Source organism: Simochromis diagramma, unplaced genomic scaffold (genome assembly GCF_900408965.1).
Source record: "Simochromis diagramma unplaced genomic scaffold, fSimDia1.1 OVJJ01000618.1, whole genome shotgun sequence".
Taxonomy (NCBI): domain Eukaryota; kingdom Metazoa; phylum Chordata; class Actinopteri; order Cichliformes; family Cichlidae; genus Simochromis; species Simochromis diagramma.
The window spans coordinates 6,561,752-6,584,511 of NW_024387423.1; the positions used below are offsets into that span (position 1 = coordinate 6,561,752).

At 39.2% G+C, this 22,760-nt stretch overlaps 1 protein-coding gene across 9 annotated transcripts in view; it reads right to left on the reverse strand.

Moving 5' to 3' along the window:
- LOC120722328 (CUB and sushi domain-containing protein 3-like) overlaps positions 1-22,760 on the reverse strand; it is a 249,206-nt gene that overhangs the window by 80,966 nt on the left and 145,480 nt on the right. For all 9 annotated transcript variants that reach the window (XR_005693406.1, XR_005693405.1, XM_040013302.1 and 6 more), the window contains 6 exons: positions 14,423-14,536; positions 13,852-13,947; positions 13,262-13,465; positions 5,979-6,103; positions 5,683-5,779; positions 4,737-4,841 (listed from right to left, as the gene is read on the reverse strand). Coding sequence is in view for 7 of the 9 variants with exons in the window: in XM_040013302.1 (XP_039869236.1) it covers positions 4,737-4,841; positions 5,683-5,779; positions 5,979-6,103; positions 13,262-13,465; positions 13,852-13,947; positions 14,423-14,536 (741 nt within the window). In the remaining 2 variants the exon portion in view is untranslated. The remainder of the gene's footprint in view (positions 1-4,736; positions 4,842-5,682; positions 5,780-5,978; positions 6,104-13,261; positions 13,466-13,851; positions 13,948-14,422; positions 14,537-22,760) is intronic.

Sequence of the window (22,760 nt, forward strand, 5' to 3'; positions counted from 1 at the left end):
TTACTTGACAGACGCATTGAGCCCCATTGGAAAGAAATGATTACAGTGCCACTTGCCAGGTAGTGAAAGGCTAGATATTGTGTTTTAATGGCTTAAAAGCAATGGTGATGCCAGCTATATGGACTATATTAATGTAGGACATTTTAAGGAAATTTGAGCCTGTTCAAAGCCTGCTTTTTACAAATAAAAGAAAGAAAAAAAGACAAGAAATATAGTCAGGTTGCAATTTCATTTATCTAAGAAGTGACTAAAATATATTGACAGGCAGAGGAGAAAACATTTTACATCATTACTTTGAGGCATAAAATGCTGTTATTCAATGAAAGGCAGCACTGGAGACATGCTCATCTTAAACATTTTTCAAATCGCACCAGTCGTCTGTCAAACATTGTTTTTCGATGCATCAAACAACACGAAAATAGGCCGACGAAAAACAGGAGATAGTTACCTTCGTAATAACCCATATACAAATCTAGATGGTTTTATTAGGTTTCCTTCGTAATGTATAATTTGTAAGCAGGCCGCGGGGAGCGGAATAGTGTAGACAAATACAGCATCCCCAACAATGTTGCAGGCAAACACAAGCATTTCACAAGCACTCGCATTCAAGCCCACTCAAAGAGTTAACTTGTCCAAACAAGTCAGTGGGTGGATGAACACAAACATGGTAGGGGAAGTGCCCACAAAAGATTCAGAACAATTTAAAGGCAACTCTGAATAGCAGGAGTGGTCACTCCACTCAACATCTACTGAAAGTTAGAGAGGATATTTGAGTGGGAGGAGACGGTAACCCAAGAGACGCAGAGCAGGAAGCAACGTGAAAGCAGCTGGAGATAGAACAATTCAACAAGAGACGAGCTACTGTACAGGGTGAGTGGGTGGATGCTTTGAAGCTGTGAAGTTCTGTCATATGTGGGTATAAATAAGAGCAATACTTTGACAAATTCTTCGACTTAGAAATGTTTAATTAATTTCAAGGAGATTTGATGACACAATTCACAAGAGCGGAGCAAATGCTGCTAAAATATTAGGCTGCCAGAAGGTAATTTTGAGATTAAAGCACAATGCAGCTCTAAAATTGTCATGTGTACTCGTGATAAGGAATAATCGGCCTGTCTCTTGCAGTTTTTTGTGAAATTTGCACTGTTCACTTCAAACAATGAAAATATTAAAAGGTTGTCAAACCCTGTAATAATACAAAATGCCCAGGTTCAGGGAAATGACCCTGAAAAATCAGAGAACAGTTCCCAAAGCCAGAGGTGGAGCACCAGATCTTAGGTCAGGTTAAACATGTGCGTCTGCCAACATTATGGTCCAGGTTCCTGCCACCTTGTGATGGTTTCCACTCAAGCCGTCAGGAATCACATTTTGGAACGGCCACCTGTTTCTGCATGTGCACCCATGTCTTGAAGCAGTGCTATCCTTATCAAACACAAGGCCCTGCCGAATGCATCCAGGCAAAGCAATTTCAATCATGTGTGTCATCAGTTACTAACCAGTGGTGCACACTAGCCCGATTCGATCAGTTCAATATTTATTTTTTAAAAATTAAACTCGACCTGCAAAACAACACAACTGTTTAGTATTCCAAACAGTAGGAGGAGGTTCGAGACAAAAAAAAGAAAATAAAAAATGCAGGGACAATAAAAGCTACCTGAAAGATGAGGCAGGAAAACATGCAGGTCAGACAATATAGAAGAGCCTACTGTGGAGAAAAAAGTTTCTTTGCAAAGGTATATATGCAAATGCAACGGCTCATTTTTACGAGGCAATATACTGCGGATACACACTGCTCACAGCTCAGGCGACTCCAAGTTTAAGATGCGGAGGAGATAAAGTGTGGCAGGTGGTGGTTTCCACCTGTGGGTGGAGGAGCAGTAAAACAACTTAAGGTAGATAGTCTCAGTTTTTCTTTTTTTTTTAACAAAGTGTGAGGCACAATATCAATTACGACATTGTGACATTTTTATGTCGTTCATCAGATTTCCATCCCTAATCCTGCCACTAATTTTTAAATATGACGACTTTTATCAATATAATAAACCAGCCACTGTAATTGCTTTGCACAATTAACTTAATCAAGACATTAAAGTATCAAAATGATACAGTGCATGAATGTATTTAGTATTAACACACTATGTGCAGAGGAAGTGAGTGCGTTAAATGAACAATCAACAGATCTCTTGAGATTATACATGCGTCACAGTGACACCTGTTATGCAACAAGATATAGTTACCTGTTTATTGTGAGCAAAAATATGTAAGACTGTGTTCTTGCAATATTTTCTTACAGAGTTACAGCACCAGTCAAAAGTTTGGACAGACTCAAATCTTTGAATTGTACTCTATACGATGTTGGGTTAGATCAAATAAGATACATTAAAACTAGTACACAGCTGTGCTGTATGCCAGGACTGACTGATAAAAAAATCTAAAGCCAAGTCTATATGTGAATAGATGTGATCTGTGTATGCACAGATGATGCTATTAATACAAGTGACTTTGAACCAGAATGCAAATAGTAGGCTTATAGTTTAGTAGCAAATGCTAACAGAAGTGCATTTTACATACACTAGTAGTGTCACTTTTTCCAGGTCATCATACAGCCTAGTACTGAAAAATAGTGTAGTAAGAAAATGTGAATGAGTAGTAACCTGGTCATTTCTGCTCTTAATCTTTAACAATGCTGCAAGGCTTAGCCGTGATACATATAATTCATAAGCAAAAATGTGGAAGTACTTATCGGGGAGATTACAGGTAGTAACCATAGACTTGACACTGCTATATTTTCTTGGTGTGACTGAAGAAAGTCTGGAAAGATCTTAAGACCATGTCAAAGAAAGAGTGCCCTTCTGAGCTGTCAAACAATTGATTCAGTGTGGTGTCACAGTTATTCCACGTAGCAGTGACAATAAGCCAAACTTTGGTAGACTTGATTTGGGATGCAAGCTGCTATACAGCATGTGCGAACACTGCAATTATGTTTTCAGCTATAGCATTCTGTTTGCCTTAGGAGAGCTGCTTAAACGTTTTTCTTTTAAGATGTTGTACTGGCGGGTGGTATAAAGAATTTCTATGACTGGTCTCAGTGGACTGCAACAATCACCCAAAGGAAACATTTTAAAGCAGATGGTTAGTTGGCTGGGTGTGTGCCAATCGCTGTTGCTGTTTTCTACCCCCTCCACTGAGCTTTCAGAGCATTAATTGGGAACTAAAAACTCAAGTGCGTGAAATATAAATGACTATTTCAAGCCAACCAGTGTAGATACATCTAACTACAGGTCAGAAGAGGATTAATGTAATAGCTAATGTGACCAAATAAATTAGACTCTAAAATCTGCTATATGTAGGATAAAATATCAGAAAGTGAAAAAACTGCAATACTTCACATGGATTAATCGCACATCCCATTTTTTTTCTTTTTTTTTTTTTTGCAGATAGAAAAAGTAGCAGGAAAAGTAACAAATAGCAAGAGAAGAAAGCAGAGAAGAGATAAACTGGAGCGTGGTTTGCACAAAGAATCAGGGAGTATACTTTACAAGGGCAGCAGTGGCAAAGTGTAAGACAGACACAGAGCAAAGAACTGATTGTGATTCTCAGCGGTAGGTAGAGGTAGTGGGGGTGGGGTGACATGGCGTGGAAGTGCAGAAAGGAAAGAGCGCACTGAGAGACATGAGTACAGAGTGGCTCCAAACAAGAAGAACGAAGCACCTACTGTGAGATACATGACTGTGAAGTCGTTCTCAACAGTGGCATGACGCTCAGAGACTGACACAACTGACAGCAAGGACACACACGGTGACAGCAGTGATTTTTCTTGTTTTCCAACAAATTTGCAGAAAGTGACAGTTTGAACTGAGCTCACTCAAAAAAAGTGTGACTCTTTAGCTGTTATGTATGTGTAAAAAAATTCAAGGCTGGATGTGTTAACGCGTTGGCCGTCATTTCTGTTTTTGACATTTCCATATCGTCCTATTTTAATCACAGCATTAGGAAGTCTTCCCGGTCTTTCCACACTGCCACAAATGTGCATCACAGACAATGAGTGGGTCTGCCCACAGTCTCGTATCAGCCAATGAGTGGTTAGTAAAAAACCAGCAGGAAGACAAACGTGAAGAGCAAACAAGAGAATACACGCCAGCTTAAAATTTAACTAAGAGAAAAGGACATTAGAAGAGACAAAGAACGGTGCCTGCAGTGTAAGTGAATTAAAGAAAAGCTGCATGGATCAAGGACAGAGCTTTTTCTTTGAGACGTGCAATTTCTAAATGGGAGTAAATCAGGCACTCCATTGGGGCACGCTATACTCCTTCAATTCTGATGCACAGTAAATGTTTAGCATGCTCTTTAGCAAATATGCCTGGAAGTGAACAGTCCACTGAGAGATAAGGAAACTTAGTCCTTAAATGAATGAAAAAAAAAAAGGATGTGGGTCCAGTAAGTTGAAGCTATGGGGGGAATTTAAAAAAGAAGCCACTCGGGAATACCAAACTACCATACCAGAAAAGCGGATACAAAGCCTGAAAATTAGAAAAGATAATGAGGAAGAAAAAGCTTTGCCCACTCACTTACTCTCCATTTCACACCATTTTTTATAGCTCCAACTGTGCCATCCACACCAGCTGTCCCTCTTATTCCTTATACCCTTGTGCAGCAGCTGGAAGTCAGTGGCAGATGGACACAGAAAGACAACAGACAAAGTGACAGGCAGGCAGACGAGCCGTCTCTCCTCATACCTGTGTACTCCAAGTGGAAGCCGGCGGCAGATACACTGATGTCAGACTGGAAGGTCAGGTACAGGTTGTTGGATGTGCTGTTCAGCAGTTGGGGAATCGTTGTACCTGAATCATAAAATATACAAAAGAGCCTGTGTACTTCACTTTCTGGATTTAAGCCTACCAAAAGCATGTGAACGTGTGCAAAGTATTTAACTCTGCACTGCTTTCTGTTACACAGTTTAAGAAAATCATGCTCAGTACATCTCCTCTAGCTCTTTAGTCACAGAAGTCAGATGCATAAAATCACATCGAGGAAGAGGAATGGTCTACAATTTAAATTCACTGCAAAATAATCTGTATGTGCAGCTATGCTGAGCTCAGGGAACATTTTCTCTGTTCCCCGTGTCTTTGGGAATTTGCGGTGAGACTTTGGCTTGTGATTATAATCATCTTTATCAATTTAGCCAAAGCTAAACATGATTGCTAGCCATTTAAAACGCCTGACCCTTTTCACACTGCAGTTAGTTCTGCACTGTGGGGCTGTTTCACTTTTCAGAGAGTGTCTTTTTCCTAAAGGAGATCTCCGTATCAAGGCTGAAGTCATTATATTAAAATAGCCGCTCGTATTCCAGAATTGAGCATCTGAAGTGACGTGATGACCTGTTTCTTATAGGTTACTGAGTGACAAACGCACCGTTTCTAATAATGTAAACCCGAAGGCAACACTACGAATGTAAAGTTCCCAAGTGAAACAGGGGTTACATTATAAAGCTCTCAACTGCAAAGGCCAGGACACTGTGACAGAGCAAGCAGTTCTTTTTTTCTCCTTTTTTATCGTTTTTTTGACAGTATTCTCAAATGTCATCAGCTCGATCACCGCATCTGTCTCTTGCTGGGATCTTGTGACACCTGATTGAAAATCAAGAGGGAGCTGACAACTAAAATTTAGATGTATAACATTTACCTGAGTAGCTACCAAGTCTTGGGGCATTACCATCAACGCCATCAAAAAAATCCAGCGAATCCCAGTTGTGTTCTGTGGCAAAGGTCACAACCTGAATCTGAAAGGGAAACATAACGTAATACAAAAAGTTTAATAAGTATGAAACCTTAACAAATTTCCAAAGGAAAAAAAAGAAAAAAGCACGAGTTGGGAAATGGCTAACTTGTATGTATCAGTAATAAATCCACCCCTCAAAAAAAAATCTCTTAATCTTTCATCAAACATGACTCTGCTAAGATCTGCATCTGTCTTCTCACCTGGATGCCGGCTCCCTCAGGAACAGAGATTTTCCAGGCACAGTTCAAATAGTTGGCATATGGATCTGGATATCCGGGAGAGAGGATAGTACCCTTGCGTTCAGTTAAGACTCCACCACAGGGAACTAGAAAAAAGGAAAGCATATGCAAAAACTGAGTTCGGGCTAACTGAAGTCACGTATGCACCTAAAAATCAAAAGTGGACCAAAATGGGTCACAGCAGCAAAAATATCCAGCTCTCACACTTTTAAAACTCCTAACTGATCATTAATAGATGGATGTTAAATGAGCAAATGGAAAAATCCCTTCAGCTGATGAAATTCTATTGATACGAAGGAAAGATGAGGCACCCGTAGCATAGTGAGCCATGATAATGTAAATCTACTCTATTTTATGCCATTCTTATACACACGACATGCTAATCATCAAACTCAGTGGACCGCAGCATGGAGCCATAGACTTATCTCATGCGATACACAGAAGTAAACAGTTTAACCCTGATGTGTAATTTAATCTCTCACAGGCCATACAAATCAAATCTTTCAATTGTGAATGCTATTCTGAGCATGCCCTGTTGCTGCCAATGCCTCCAGTCATTTATTTATCAACCCTCTGAGCTCTCAGATGAATTGACGCTCTGAGTATGATGTGCTGAAATTGTCAAGGAGTGCGATAAAGCTTATTATAACTCAAACAACAACCACCACCAAATCGTGACGATATGTCCAAGTACCGTTTCGAGACGAGTGCCAGTGGCCCCAGTATTCAACCGGGACTATTCTATGCAGTAATTCTGGCTTACAATGAGAAGCAGTCCCTTTCTATTGAAATAAAGTTCTGCTGACTAATACAGAAACCTGCAATAACCTGTAGGATATTGTGCTGTTGTGATAAAGTGTTATGACACCTTATCATCAGGGAGAAGTGTAAAGTGGTTTATATTTTATCCCTGTATATTTCTATGTTTTCTCTACTGGGAACGATTGTTCTGCTGTCACCAGTAGCAAAGTATGAGTCAACTTAAGTCACGGAATATATTTCAACATTACTGTCGATACCTTGTCTAAAAATTAAGCAGTATATTCAAACCAGCTGACTAAAGATACGAAGAAAATGGTAAGTGAAAAGAATCACAGACCTTCTGTTTTGTTTAATACAACCAACAAAGTAATTTCTTTATCAGTCCTCTGATGTTGAAGGTTACCAACCATTTGTGTGTTTCTCTGCAGCATGGGACCATAAACATAGCTGTCAGTCTAAGAGGACATTCAGCAGAGTAGTTCAAAGTGTTCTCACAAAGAAGAGACTGATACTTTTTGTCAAGGACAAGGGTTTACCCCCATGCAGGTCAATGATAATCACTATTTTTGATATCCATCAGCCGATGGCAGATACAATGAAAGTGAGAAGAGGAGACATGGAAAACAAGGGGAAAAAAACAATAGACTCCCTTTGCAATAAACACTAAAGTGGCTGATGGAGAAAGAGAAAAAAAATATCACTTTAGCTATCAAGAAAGTACAGTCACAAGTTCAAAGTTATCAGCATTTTACAGGTGATATCTACCATCTGAAAGACACTTGGAGAACGGTGCCAAAGTGACTGCTTTGTTGCTTTTTATACTGAGTGACACATTAGAGACAATGAATTCTGTACTGCATCTCTCAGCAGTCACAGAGCGGAGTCATCACACTTATATACTCGCTACCACAGGTATAGCTTCTTCTGCTAAAGCACATCATGTGCAGACTACTTGGTATGGAAATCAGTCATCTCCTATACATGCTCGAAAGTAGGATATGAGTTTGTGCAATTATTATGTCTAAAAATGAAAAAAATAAAGGTCAATGCCCATAACATCCATAGCAACACCGTGAGAATGTCATATCCTGTTGGCACCACTCAAAAGCTCCTTGAAGGTTTGAAGAGCTGTGCGATAACTAAGCAGAGATTGTTTCACGCTGCCTATAATAAAATAATTTCTTCTCAACATCTTTATTATTACCAACCCTTCAGTGATGAGCCAAACACCTGAGAGAAATTGAAACCAGTTTATGAACAAAGTACAGTCAGCTTTGTTGTGTTCTGGTGGGTTGTTTTTCTTCTTCTTCGTTATTCATCAAGAAGAAGAGCATCGCCTTGAGAACAAGCCTAATTTCACAACTCATTTCGGTCCTGTGAGAAAATGCAACTGGTCAAGCGAGATTGGAAAATATGACTGCAATAAAGGAAAGCTTTAGACTTAGCGTAGGTAGACAAAGGTTGGGACCATATATTATATTACACTATAAAACTGCACAGTTTGATATGCAGGAAAGTGACAGGAGCTTATAATTGGAAATGTTTTATTCACGTAATGTCTGTGACATAATAGCTTAACATATTCTTAAATGGTTCTTGCACTTTTACAAATTACACATTCATTTCATTAAATGTTGCATACATTTCACAGTTGAAACAACCTTTTGTCAAGTTTCAGAATTCTCTATTTTTCATCCATCTTGATGTGACACGTTAATGCTGCATACAATAGTCACACTGAGTGATATCTCTGCTTGCTAAATATATTAGTCAAGCTGCAAAGCTGCTAATCCATATAATTTGTTATGGTCCTGGGTCGGTCCTGGGGCTTTTACCCAGTGATTTTGTTTTTTTGGGGGGCTTTTTAGTTTTCCTTATGTAAATCTTTGATTCTTGGTTTTCTTTGGGTTTATATTCATGTATCTTTTTTTTCCTTGCTGTCTTCTTGCTCCCTAGTTCTATATATTATTCCCTTGTGTTCTGCCTTTTTGTGCCAAGTCCCAGTGTTTGGCTACTTCCTGTTTTATTTTGGTAACACATGGCTACTGTGGTTGGTATTTATATACTTGCCCGGTCTGGTTTTCTGAGATTAGTTTCAGCTGTGTTTCCCTCCCGTTTCCTCTTTCTTCATTACTTTGTGCTTTCATTGTCCCTGTCTCCCCTGGCCCTTTGTCAAATCGTCCTACCAGCCGTCCTGTCCCTATTGTTTTCCCCTGTGCTTTCTTGTGCCTTGTGGATTTTGTTTACCATTTCTGGACTGCCTGTTACTTGTTCTTTTCATGGAATAAATGCTCAATTTGACAGTCAACCTTCATCTACCACACTACTATCCTCAATCTTTCACCACACCTCCCATAGCTAAATCTGATAGAAAGGACTGGAGAAAATATTTGTGCTCCGATTCTCACAGATGTGTTTTTGGCCAAAAGAGTAAAAGTTATAAATTAATAAAAAAGACAAAAGCGTTAAAGTAATAGAAACACACCATTAGATAAACTGGCAGTAATTTCCGATTTCATTGTGGAAAGTTAAGTAAACTTTTAAATGTAGCGAAACCTCAAGAGCAGCTCATTTTGCTCCAGAGATGCACTCTGGCCTGGCTTTGCTTCACACTCCCAGACTGAGACACTTTAATTGGTCTTGGGAGGCTATTGCAAAACAAGAATCCACTGTTTAAAAACAAACTCTGCACGACACTGTTTACTTGTTGACACCTTCGAAAAAGCCAACAGTGAATTCCATAGCGTGGGCATACCGAGCATGAATCATGGCAATCTGTGAGCTTATGCAATATGAGGATTTTCTACAATCAGAAGTGATTAAGTATGTGTTTGAGACTAAGCTGCAATTCTGTCACTCGTGCAGGAAACAAGCCAGTGGACAAATATGCTCATCTGTTTAACTTCATTATCACTTCTACTTCAACCTGTAATAGGCAGTCGGTCATTTGCACAATCTAATGGGGACATAGGAGTCTACACACAGCTGAAAAAGATCTGACATAAGGGTTAGGGTTAGCATTTTTTTTGAAGCTCTGTCTACTGCTGCAAGTTAAACTTGCAGCGCGATAAACAAAAACATCTATTTATTCAAGTCAACTACTCAACATAAAAATTCAACAAAGTCTGCCCCAACATTATGCATCCATTCAGGCGGGGCTAATTAAATCACAACAGGACGTTGTAGAGACTCACCAGCAAAACCCTCATTCAGCAGCTTTGTACGTGCAAAATCAAAAGAAATACAACAGCCGCACGACGAGTGAGGTCAATCACATCTGGACGAGGAAATTAAAATATATCATCTGAAACATGGACACCTTTCTAGAGAGCGGTGTCTGATGCCGTCATATCACATAAAGAGGGCTTGAGTAATTGAGCATGGTGCGGTTTTTTTTTAGGCTTCCATGAAACTATATCCATTATTCTGGACGAGTACACTGCCGCTGGGGGAGATGCTGCAGCCAGATTCAATCTCCAGATAAAAATCACTATGTTTAAAATGGAACTGCGCGTGCCACTGCTATTCCCTTACCACTTGGCACTGGACTTGGATGAACCCTGGCTGGAAATCTCTCACACTTACCGGCTGGTACTATTTACTGGCTGGCACAAGGCCTGACTTCAATAGATTTTACCTCATTTCATCTTTAGTCCTTGATCTCCCCAAGACAGATATGTGGGTGTCTTTGTGAGACTGACTGCATGTCCTTCTGCACGCTTTCAGGTATGGGTAGCAGTGTTTGCTGACAGCATACCTAAATCATCCTGTACACAAATATGGACTATGCATATTCATGCAGGTATATTTACTTGTAAAATGGTTTTGTGCATGCTAGCCAAACATCCATGTAGGGAGAAATGTCTGTCCCTTCAGCAGATGGTTCGCATCCACCTTACATAGGCCGCCAAGAGCTGTTGTAATAATAGGGCTGTTGGATCGTGGCTAGTTAATTATATTTTCTGGTTTTCAAAAATGTATGAATTTCTCTGTCCCTGTTTGTCACTGGTTTTGAACTTTAAATCTTTTATATGAAACAAGAGTTGCTGTCTTTTAAAACAACCTTATAAACTAGATATTATTGTTACGCTACAACACTACAACTCAACACTAGCTCTTCACAGAAGGTGCAGCGACAGCGGGTCCTCTCCACATTGACACAGACTCTTTAAGTCATTCGTAACTGTGTGTGTGTAAGTTTGGTAGCGAGTAGTAGAAGGCTATAGAGTGGGTTTACTAGAGCTTTTTTCATTGTGACCTTTCCCTGTTGCAATTTAAGAAAACATAAACTGTCAGAGAGAACCAAAGTGGTACAACTGTGGGTCGGTCAGCTAAACAGTGACTAGAAATTCTTTATAAGGTGTAGAAAATGAGGGTGAGCCGCAGATTCAGGCGACTATTCACCGTAGATCTGTCACTGCAAATTACCACTTTCACATTGTCACATCATTTTGATACTGCAATTTCAAACATATAACATATTAGGGCTGCCACTAGGGATGGGTATCGAAACCCGGTTCTTGTTGAGAATTTTTGCAAACGTTTCCCTTATCGATTCCAGTCGCCCTGAATGACGTCACCATGTTGCGGAGCGTCATTTACCTGGCAGGAAACACGGCACCTAAGCGGCTCAAACGCTCAAAAGTTTGGTTATACTTTACGAGAATGGATGACAACAGGGCAACTTGCAATACTTGCAAAGTAGATACTTCATTTAAGGGAGGAAACACTACGAATATGCAAAAGCATTTGCTCACAAAACACACAATAACATTAAATGAATGTCGTGTTTTTAATTCCGCACCGGAGTCGTGAATCTCAACCCAGCAGCAGCGGTAACGTTTGTACGTCCTCTCCCGTTAATGCGGCAGGTAAATAATCAACTAACACTGCATATTATGTTAGCACGATCTGCCTTATTACAAAACCTGCCATTACTGTGCATTTAGGTGACCATGATGAGAGAGACAGACAGAGTCTGGCTGGCGCTCGCTGGCAGTTGTCGCTGCAGTCTACCGGTAGCGTCTCCTTTCAGGCCAGGATAGACGAATGTCACGAGCAGTGACTAAGTTTGTGGTAAAAGGCTTGCACCCATTTGCCACAGCAGATGCCCCCGATTTTCGGTAAGTGAATGTGTTTAATTGTAGGCAGGGACATTACTGGATATTCTTGTGTAATTGCTACAGAATAATTTATGTTAAAACTTTGTTATTGCTACAGAAGAATATTTATTTTATTATTTTACATTTACAATTTTTTTTTCCCGGGGACCCTGTGACACCCCATTGAAGAGCCATAGGCTGTGGATCTCTTAAAGATCCCTTAAGATCTCACTGTTGGGTTTTTAAGGCCATGCTACTCCTAAATTTCTATCTTGTTCAAAGAGAAGATGTAAAACAAAGTTCTAAGCTATTCGACCTTAGTGTTCTCCTTTTTTTAAAAAAAAGAATTGATAAGAGAATTGATAAAGAATCGAATCGTTAAACAGAATCGAAAATGGAATCGGAATCGTGAAAATCTTATCAATACCCATCCCTAGCTGCCACAAACGATTATTTTGACAGTATAACTTTAATCTCAGCCAAACCAATTTACTCAGGAACAAATAAAATACTAAAAAAAACCAAACAATAACATTTTTAAGTTATCTAACGGCAGCTGGCATCCTTGTACATGCAGCGCTGCCATCTTCTGTTTCAGTCTGTTATTACACTCTTAAATCCTACTACTTATTCCTGCGGCTTTTGTGATCTTACAAAGCTTCAAACGACGCGTCGACTATTAAATCAGTCGTCGACGATTTTGATAGTCGACGTAATCGTGACTAGTCGACTAATCGTGGCAGCCCTATAACATATCCATTATAATGGCATTAACCTTGCAAAGCACTATATTTATATCAAGAGTGCATTAATAATGATTCTTGTCAAAAGCTACAACGTATTATATTGTACACATGCCTGGTCCCATCATATGTATTATAGATAGCATTACAATTTTGGCATTGCAGGACAGAATGATGGTGTTTGAATATTCTGTCCAGATTTATTTGCATATGGAGTGCTAATGTGTTAAAAATACCTTTTATAGCAGAGCTGTTATACTGAACTACATTATACTGAGGGCATATAGAGATTAAAGTTCTTGAAAGATCTGTTGTTGTTGGATGTATTCACTTTACACTGATATTTATTTTTTCCACTTATCTGGAAAAACACAGGAACCTAAAACCCTTGGGTGAAGCTTGTTCTGTTTGCTGTTGCTTCTCTCTGCTGGTCTAATCTACCAGAGCCTGAGATTAGCTGCTTTGCAATGGGTGATGGACATTAGGAAAACTAATGACAGGAAAAAACCCCAACAAAAAAACAGACACCAACTGCTTTTATGCACCTGAGCCACTTTTTGGATTGGTGTTTGTGCGTTTGTGTGTGTTTGCGTGCATGCAGGACATGCGGCAAGGATTGGAGGATGATGACGCTTACCAACACATGTGGGCACAGTGCCGTTCCACTGGGCCAGGGCATTGGGCACAGCCTCGCACCTGATGGCATTGGAGCCGTGCAGCGTGTAGCCTGGACTGCATTCAAACAGTACTGCCATACCAATGCCAAAGTCATTCCCCATCCGCTTCCCAAAGCGGGGCTCAGGGACTGAGCTACACTGAGTGGCGCTTGTCCGAGGGACAGCTAAGGATAAAGGGGGAGGAAGCGAGCATTAGAGGAAGAAAGACAAAGAGCGTTGGGTGGGTTTGTTAGGCAGAAATACAACAGGGAAAAGGAGACAAGGAAAGACAAAGGAGGTAGAATGCAACAGTAAAGCCCTTGTGAATCTCCTCGCGCGTCATTAGTCACTCTCATCTGCTTTGCCAGGATAGGCTATTTGACTCCACATCATTTTGCTTTGTTCAGACATGCCCAGCCGCATCCAGTGGCACTCTGCTGAACAGCCCTCTGTTTGATGAGCGCTGGGCTAAAGTACCTTCACCTTCCCCCGAAAGCAAACAAATGCAGTCAAAGTAGCAAATAATTCATCGGATGAAACTCTGGAACTATAGCAGAAAATGTAACGTTACCTTGGTAAACAAAATGAAATCCTTTGGCTGTTTCTGTTCCATTTGTGGTAAACTTTAGCATGATCTTGTTTCCTGAACTCAAAGGTAGGGTCTCACCTACATAACAAAGCAAAAAGAAAAACATAATCAAGACATTATCGGTCTGATTTAAATTTAAATCAAAAGGATGTTCTTAAGTGGTACGGCACAACACAAAGGATTCAGTGCTTTTCTTTGTTTCAACATTTTTGACAGTCTAACCAGGTAGAATGTGACAACAATTTACAACAGCTGGTTTGCTTTTGTTATTTTAATTGGGATCTCAGGAGTTTATTCAATTACAATCATAATGTAATTATATAACATTAATATGAGAATATATGAAGGGAAACAATCTTTATCCCCAGCAGCTTGAAGTGGCTCAGATAACAGACATTCAATTTGTCTAGGAAAAATAGTAATTTGATTAGAATTGAGTCGCATGTGATGTACTGCCCGCAATTCTAAATGCTGCACTCGACCTTTCAAGGCCCTAGCCATACTTATGAGCGAAGAGAAACTAGGCTTCAAAGTCAGAGAGTTATGCTCTTACCTGAGTGTGATCCATATATGGAAGAGAGAAGGGCTGAATCTGTTGAAGAACCATCATAGATCTCGACCACATCGCTGGTCAAAGTCTGGAATACCACAAACTGACCAAAGAGAACTGCAGGGAAAGAAGCAGCAGAGGACAGAGAACAGAAGACAACATGAAGATGAATTTGTGCCAATAAAGGTTTAGATCTGTCAACATTCAGCTGATTTACTAGTTTGTACAGTCCCAAAGAGTGTGGTTGCTGCTTTGGCAATACTGCCGCTTGCTTGTAGTGAATAACATGCACATGTCTCTGCCCTGACAGACAAGTAAAACAGCCAAGCTGCATTCAGTATCAGCATTTGTACGACATCTATCGCTGGCCAGTTCAATCTTATTCTGCTGATTTACACAACCCTTCAGCGAGGCTGATTTATCAAGCTATTATTTACCGATATCAGCCACACACAGACACACAAACGCGCGCGCACACACAGATTCCAGATGGGATTTCTGTGTTTTTTTTAGCCCTCACAATTCCAATTAATATAAGTTTTATGTTAAGAACAGTATAACACTACGAGGGCACTTCAGGACTTTATAAGCTGCAGTAAAACATGTGACTTTTGGTGCAATATTCTTTCTGGACAGTAGCTTTTTATAGGTCACATTTTTCTCAGGCAAACTAACATCTGCTCCCTACTATAAACCTTTCCGTGGCATTTTCTGAACAACCAATAATTAGGTATTCCTTTGAACTGTGCATCTTTCTTTGGTGTACCATGGCATTTAACATGTTCGGAATGACCTCCATACAATAGGGTGTTTTAACACCTGAACTAAAAGCAAAATATCCCCTTTTTTCTGCAAAAATACTGCAATTTTGAAGGTTTAAAAACAGCCTTTTTAATAACCAAATAACCAACAAAATGTCTTTGCAAATATCAGAAATGCTACATTTCCTTCCTGTTGCTGGAGGGGTGTGTTGGCGGGGGCAGTGGATTGACAGCAGCTGACAAGGTGAGCTCAGGCACAGGCAGGGGAATGGGAGGAAGCGTAAACAAACTGGCACTGTAGCCTAAAAGCCGTGGGCAGGGAGTATTTTGTTAGCAGTAGTACTGAAGAGTAAGGACACGACAAGCATCCAAAACAAGTGAAATTTGGAGGAAGGTTTACACGCTGTTTAATATGCCACACAAGAGTAGTTAATTTGCTGTCTAGCCCCCAAACTGACATTTGCAGAGCACTTTTCCTCTGTGAATGTTTGTCCGCTCACTCAACAAACCAAGTTGCAAGACAAACGACAGTACATCAGTCACTGTGACTGCTTGCAAAAGAACAGTGTTGTAAATATGTAAATGTAAATATGTAAATGTATGTAAATATGCCCTAAATTAATGTGAGGTGACTGCCTGTATGTACACAAATTTCCATATTAAGGCAGATAAGAAATTAAGAGCAATCATTAAAATAAAAGAGAGAAAAACTATTTTCTGTCTCTATTGAATTTGGATTTTTTTTTTCTTAAAAAAAGCCGGGACATATTACTGTATGACAAGCAATTTCAGCTGAACTTTAAATATGATATGTATTAGCCGATCGCTCCTATTTCAAGTGTTAAACAATCCTGATTTAGCCAAAATGAATAAATAAAGACCACTCAGAAAGTCACCCGAGTCCATGCAGCATCACCATAAGCATAAAGGCACAGGGAAGCGATCTGGCCGAAGTATTTGTAGTATCTGACCTTTAGTTTAATGAAACATCCATTTCTTGATGAAATGTCACATGAGAACATTACAGTTTATCGCAAAATAATTAAATCTTGTCCTTAATAAAAGCAGTGAGGGAGAACTTATGATAATGAACAGAGAATTATTTAAATAATGCTCTGCATAAATATTTCCAATTAAGCATTCCTGATTATATCGATGTGTACACATCCTTGAAAATAATCAGATTTTTTTTACCAAATGAATAGACATGACCAACTGGATCACTACCTCTGCGACAACTCGTGTTTGTGTCTGTGCGGTTGTGCGTGCCAGTGCAAATAAATGTACTCTATGCGCGCGTGTCAACAATGATGGTTAGGAGGCACCTTGAAGGCTACTTATACTCAATGTGGCTCTTGTTTATCCCTTTCTCTGTTTTCCCACACTCAACCCACCATTCTGGTTACATTTACTGCATTGTTGCAATAAGTTTATTTCTCTGTTTGTCCTGAGTCACCGTGCTAATTATTATATTCACAGTGTTTTCCAAAGAGCAGCAATTATCACAAAATCTGGCAGGAGCAGTTTTCCTTCATCATGCCAGGCAGGTCCATAAACCCTGTCAGTAAGCGGCAACTTACACTGCGCCATTCAAGCTGCACAGATAAGCACTCACACCATGACTCCATCAGTGACTGTGGGCACTGAATCCTTTATGTCTGAAATGCAGGTATCACAATAACAATAGAAAAAAGAAGAAGAACTATGAGTGCCCTCCGTTTCAATAAAAATAAATTCTGCACTGTATTACTGAGATAATTAATGCCTTTTAAAGTGACAGTAATTCACAATAAACTAATTGTTAACATAGAAAATTAATCCGAGACACCATACTATTGTGCTTCAGTGGGTAGAGTCAGAATAAAATAGCGTTCCTAAGCTGCAAAATCAAAACAGGTGGATTCAGCAAGAGCTGATCATAAAGACAAAGTTAAATTCTTTATATGTTTAATAATGATAAGGAACAAATACGGTCTATGCTTGCTTAATATACTAACAGAAAAGCCATTTGAGGAAGCAGATTTACTAGATTTAGTTTTAAAAATTACTATTCATTTAAAACTTTGACTAGGAAAAACTGCAAGCAGTTGTGGTGACTAATAGGACATCTAGAGGGTGAGGGTGTCGTGTACGTTCAATTACAAGGTGACCACCTAGTGGGAGGCAACCTGTTGCCAAGTAATGTCCAACTCTGCATGAATGCAATCACTCTCTGACAACTTCGCAAAAGTTCTCAAATAACTAGTATGTAATTGATAGATAAGCTACTGGCTGGACTCTAAATGTAAATAGTTACATGTGAAATCCTGTATATGTAGACATCAACCAATTTGTGATTTCCCTTTGATTTATCACAGTTAAATTCCTGTATTATTACAAATAGATTGTATGTAATTGCTAACTGGACCCATTCAATCGTAAACTACTAAAATGAAAGGAGACTCACTCTGTCTAATTGCAGTTTTAACACCCTCTTTATGACCCAGTAAGACAACTGGTGAGTGGTTGCAGACCTGGTTCCCATCTTCCGAATTCATTACATGGTTAAAAGCATTTTTTTTGTTGTGGTGCTGCCTCCAACCACTGTTTTCCCTAATGTGATTGTACCATGAAGTAGAAAAATCATCTGTTCTAACTGGTACACAAACATACAGATTATCAATAACTGGGCTGCAGAAGAGCAGACTTCATATGGCTAAAATCTATAAATGAAAAGCAAGTGTGGCATGCTTTTTGTCCAGTAACAGTGTTCACCTATGTGTAAGCACACACAGGATCCACCTGAAAAGGTGTCAAATAAAAATAACACAATCAACAGAGGCAATTGCTAAAGGTAGAAAAGGCAGCATATGTTTTTCCTTCTGGCTATGAATTATGCAGAATTTTCCTGTCTTCTTCACTTTGTAGCAGTACCCATCTCCTCTGGCAGGTGGCCAACCACCATGAAACCACTATCCCCACTACAAAGCTAAGAAAGACACAAGGAGTAAAAGACACTTAGCAGGAAACAGAAACAAGGGAATAAGTAACCCCTAAAAGCCACTGGAGGCAACGCTGCATCTTATGGCCTAAGAGGCAAATGACAATACAGAAAACATGAAACGAACAGCAATGACATGTTTTTGTAGTCTAACATCTCATTGCTGTAGTAGTTTGTGGAATTTTTGTTTTAATAAGGGTACCCCGCTAGTTATTACTTGTTGCAAAATGTAAAATGTCAAAAATGAAACGACAGCCGAACAAGCTTCATAAAGCAAAAAATCCCCCAAAAACGGAAACACATGGACACGCACGAAGTGGTGTTCTCACCCAAAGCAGCACAGGCAGACCTGTTTCCTTATCTGTTGAGTCGAGAAAATGCCTATGGCTGAAAAAGAGTTTGAATAAGAGATGATTTTACCCTTAGGAACAGCTCACTGCTGCGGTATTAGCATACCAACACCCTGTTAGAGGCTGCACTCCTGTGCTCTGAGCACACACACACACACACAAAACACAAGCACAATGTCGCTCATTTTTGCCTCTAATCCAAAGCCAGCCATGCATGACTCCAATCTGCTCCTTTGCTGTAATCATGTCCAGATATTAAGTCAATAAATCATCGGAAACTTGTTACCTAATTTATGCAGGACTATGATGAATCTGTTGTCCTCTGGGCATCGTCATGGTAGTGTAATGCACTGCACTTGGACAATGGGAACAATTTTCATATCTGCATCTTCACCTTGAATTATCTCAACGCAAGTCACTTTAATCCTACACCTCTCAGGGTATTAGATCGTGATATTCGTATATTCCTGTATCTCAAAACCAGTAATGCCTGCCAGGCACTGATAAAGCATGAAATGTACAATTATACTTTGATCCTTCTCTTGAGTGATGGCAATCTAATTTTTTCCAATTTGAAAGCAGTCATTCTGGAAAATGTGACAAGAGGCTTCAATGGTTTTCTACCATCTCAAGTGCAGTCTGGCAGATATGAATTGAATCAGGGGAAACGTTTAAATTAACCATGCAATTTAAACAATCAAGAAAAGTCTTAGGTGGTCGTGCATTACATAATTTACATTAAATGTAATGGCAGAGGAGTCCACACTCAAAGATACACCTATCTAGAGTTGCATAAGACATTTCTACTTCAAAACAGAGAAAATTGGTTCAGGCATGGGCTCGAAATGGTGATAGTTTCCACGCACAGTTCTTGCAGATATTTTCCAGCACATTCACACTGTAAGGAAAAAAACCCTTGCCACCACATCTCAAAGGTGCTCTACTGGGCTGGGATCTAAAGAAAGTACACGAGGAAAGTGAAGTAAATTAAAATCACTGTCATGCTCCTGGAGCCATTTGGAGATGATGAGTGCTTTGTGACAAGGCTTGTTATCCTGCTGGAAGCATCCATTTGAAAAAGTGCAGACTGTCGATGAATGGGTGCACCTGGTCAGTAACAATGTCTAAGTATGTTATGATGTCTAAATGGTTCTCAGATGGCATTAAGGCAAGCAATGTGTGTCAAGAAAATATCTTCCCTAAGTTACACATCAACAAACAACCCTTACTGTGTGCACCTTGTAAGACAGGTCCATGATTTCATATAGTTTACTCCACTTGCCATTGGAATTGTAATTCCCTCACTTTATGGAATTATGCTCAGGGGTTAATGTGGGCCATAACAATCCAGAACAGCATTCCAACACCGTCAGTAAATAGAAATACATAGTAATAGATTAATGCATAATACTGCTGAATCCCTGTGATTTGTCCATCTTACATTGGTTACTCAACTTCAGCATCTAGCTAGTGCTACTGAAAGGAGCGAGCATAAATGGTGCTAATTTTGTTTAAGTGGCAGGTAGTTTCAAACACAACAGCTCCACAAACATCAGCAAAAACAAACTGTGTGTGTGGCCAAATGTGCAGTTGCTGTTTTTCCCAGGGAGAGAAAAAATGTTTGACAGGACAAGAAAGGAATATGAGAGATATTTTCAAAGGTAACGAATGTTCAGTAAGAAATATTTGATAAAATGGAAACTACCCTAATTCATTTAATTTTTAATCAGATATTGGATCTATGATGTGCTGCAGAAGTTTCTTACATATTTTGCAATGTATAATAAGTTGGGGGTTTTTTTGGTTATTCAAAGGTTGTATAAAGGGGGTAGTTTAGTACGGTTTAGTGCATGCTAAAGTGGTTAGTTTGCAGCACTGTGGTGTAGTTTGCAGTAATTCACTATGGTGGACAGATACAGGGTAGCAACAGAGTAGCAATGATCAACTTAAACGAAAGGTTACGTTGCTGATTAGATTCACTCACCAAATACTACCTTTTATACTATGTAGTGGTTGGAAATCAGCTACACAGCTTATGAAAAATCTACTTGTATCATGTTGAATTCAGCTGGCTGGACAGGTCAGTTGATTACAGCCTGCAGATGAAGTAAAATCTAATGGAGCTCAGAATACAAATAACTATGTGTTTTATTTTAAGTGATTATTCTCCCCATGGTGCTATACATAAACTCAGAGTTCCCCCACCTGCCAAATCCCTCTTGAACCGACTACGCTATTCAGTCTAGTTCATAAATCAATGGCATAAGGATCACATTAAAATTTCTCAGAGTGGGTCTTGCAGGAATACTCATATTTTGAGGCATCACATTGTAAAAGCATTTTTAAATAAAACTGCTGTTAAATGGAAGTGTTGCTCAGAAGGCCGTAAGCAGACGGATCTTTGCTGTTCACACTCAGTATGTCAACACTCGAAGAAATCCACCTAGTCTCACCTTTATTCGTGAGGGTTTAGAAAGAAGTGTGTAGCTATAGCTCTCTTCATCCTGACTTTCAAAAGGTTCACATCAAAATACAACGATCGCATTTAATGTTGTGGAGTGACTAATTAATCAAACATCAGTAGTACCCCATAGTCACTTGCAGCTTTTGCTCATTTTGAGTATTCTCTTTCTTAACCCTAACCTTCATCAGGTGAATGACTCGGCCACTCAGTGATATTTAAACTCACATTTTCTTAACCAGCACATTTACCATTGCTGTAGAATGATTGAATGACATTCACTGAGCTTTTAATATACTTGGATGGATGCCACAGAAAGCCCAAGCAATAACGAAATTGCCATATTCTTTAAAAGATGAGGAGGGTTGCTTGTCATGAGCCATCGATAGCAGCCTATAGAACCTTTTTCCACAACTCTACCACTTTCTTATTGTGTTCCTGTGAGCGACAAACTTTCTTTTTTGAGTCTGATCAGGGGGTTGCAAAATGCATTGAATCCAACAGTTTGTCATTTTCTAGTTTCCCTATTTGCATCCATTATTCTTATAATATAACCAACATAATATTTTGGTGAATCAACTACCTCTGAGAAGACTGAAAATTATTTTAATTACAACCATAACAAAAGAATCAACTTTTCACTGCTGGGAGTGAGAAATGTGGTAAACAGCAAAAAATCAGAGAGATTTAGAGAGACTTTAGACTCAGTGAGGGGAGCAGAGCAGAATAAAGCCCAAAGGAAATAAAACACACAAAAAAAAATTGTTTCAACATCTTCAACATAACCATGTCACACAGCACATAGAAGGCTTTCCAAGAAGAAAATAACATACCTAACCTAAGGGCAGGGTAACAGAACTCCAAATGCTGAAACTACTAATGCTGGAAAACAAGTTTTTCGGAAATGCAAAATGTGGCAGTATTATTATTTTTTCTTTTTTAGATTGTCTGAAGTAACAAGAGATCAGTCTAATAGTTTTCCTAATGACTGAAAGCTACCACCCCTTCACACTGAACTTCAGCCGCACTTTTCATCTGACTGTCTTATCATTTTAGCTTTTAGGATCGAGTACATCTCCTGTCACAAACAAATGCAAATCCTGGGAGAGAAGAGAAGCAGTCATTGCAAGGTTCTATCAGTGAATGAAGAAACACTCAATGAACTATGATAAAAACAATGCACATGTGCATGACCGTGCTTTGCATTTCTCCAATCTAAAAACAATACAATTTCTCTTTTTAAGCATTTAATATGTTGCCTTATTTCACCATTTTCAATTCAACATGTGGTTTAACATGATTTGCAAATCCTCACATTTGTTTTTTCTTTACACTTTACACAGCATCCCTGCTTATCTGGAAGTAGAGTTTAAGAACCACTCAAACTATAATTCACCATTACTATGTTCCCGTGCAAAGGTAATAGCAAGAAATGCTACATTTCATGCAGATTTAAAAAGAAATGTGCAAAATACAGAATACACTTTCTGCAGATGTAACTGTTAAGGATTAACTACATACCCAAGTTGCGCCCATTCACCCAACCAAGCTGAATGCAAGTGTATGCTTTCAGACAGCATGATAAGCATCTACTGATATTATGAACTACTTCCACATTTGAAATTCTACTTACATAACAAATGCAATAAATTAGTAGGCTATTCCTACCAACATATTAAAAAAATATACTAAGCACCAATGGTTATTTTACACATAATGTACTGTATATAATGGAGGCTAAACATGATGCAGACATCTGGTTTTTCAGAGACTCGGTCTCCGACTAATA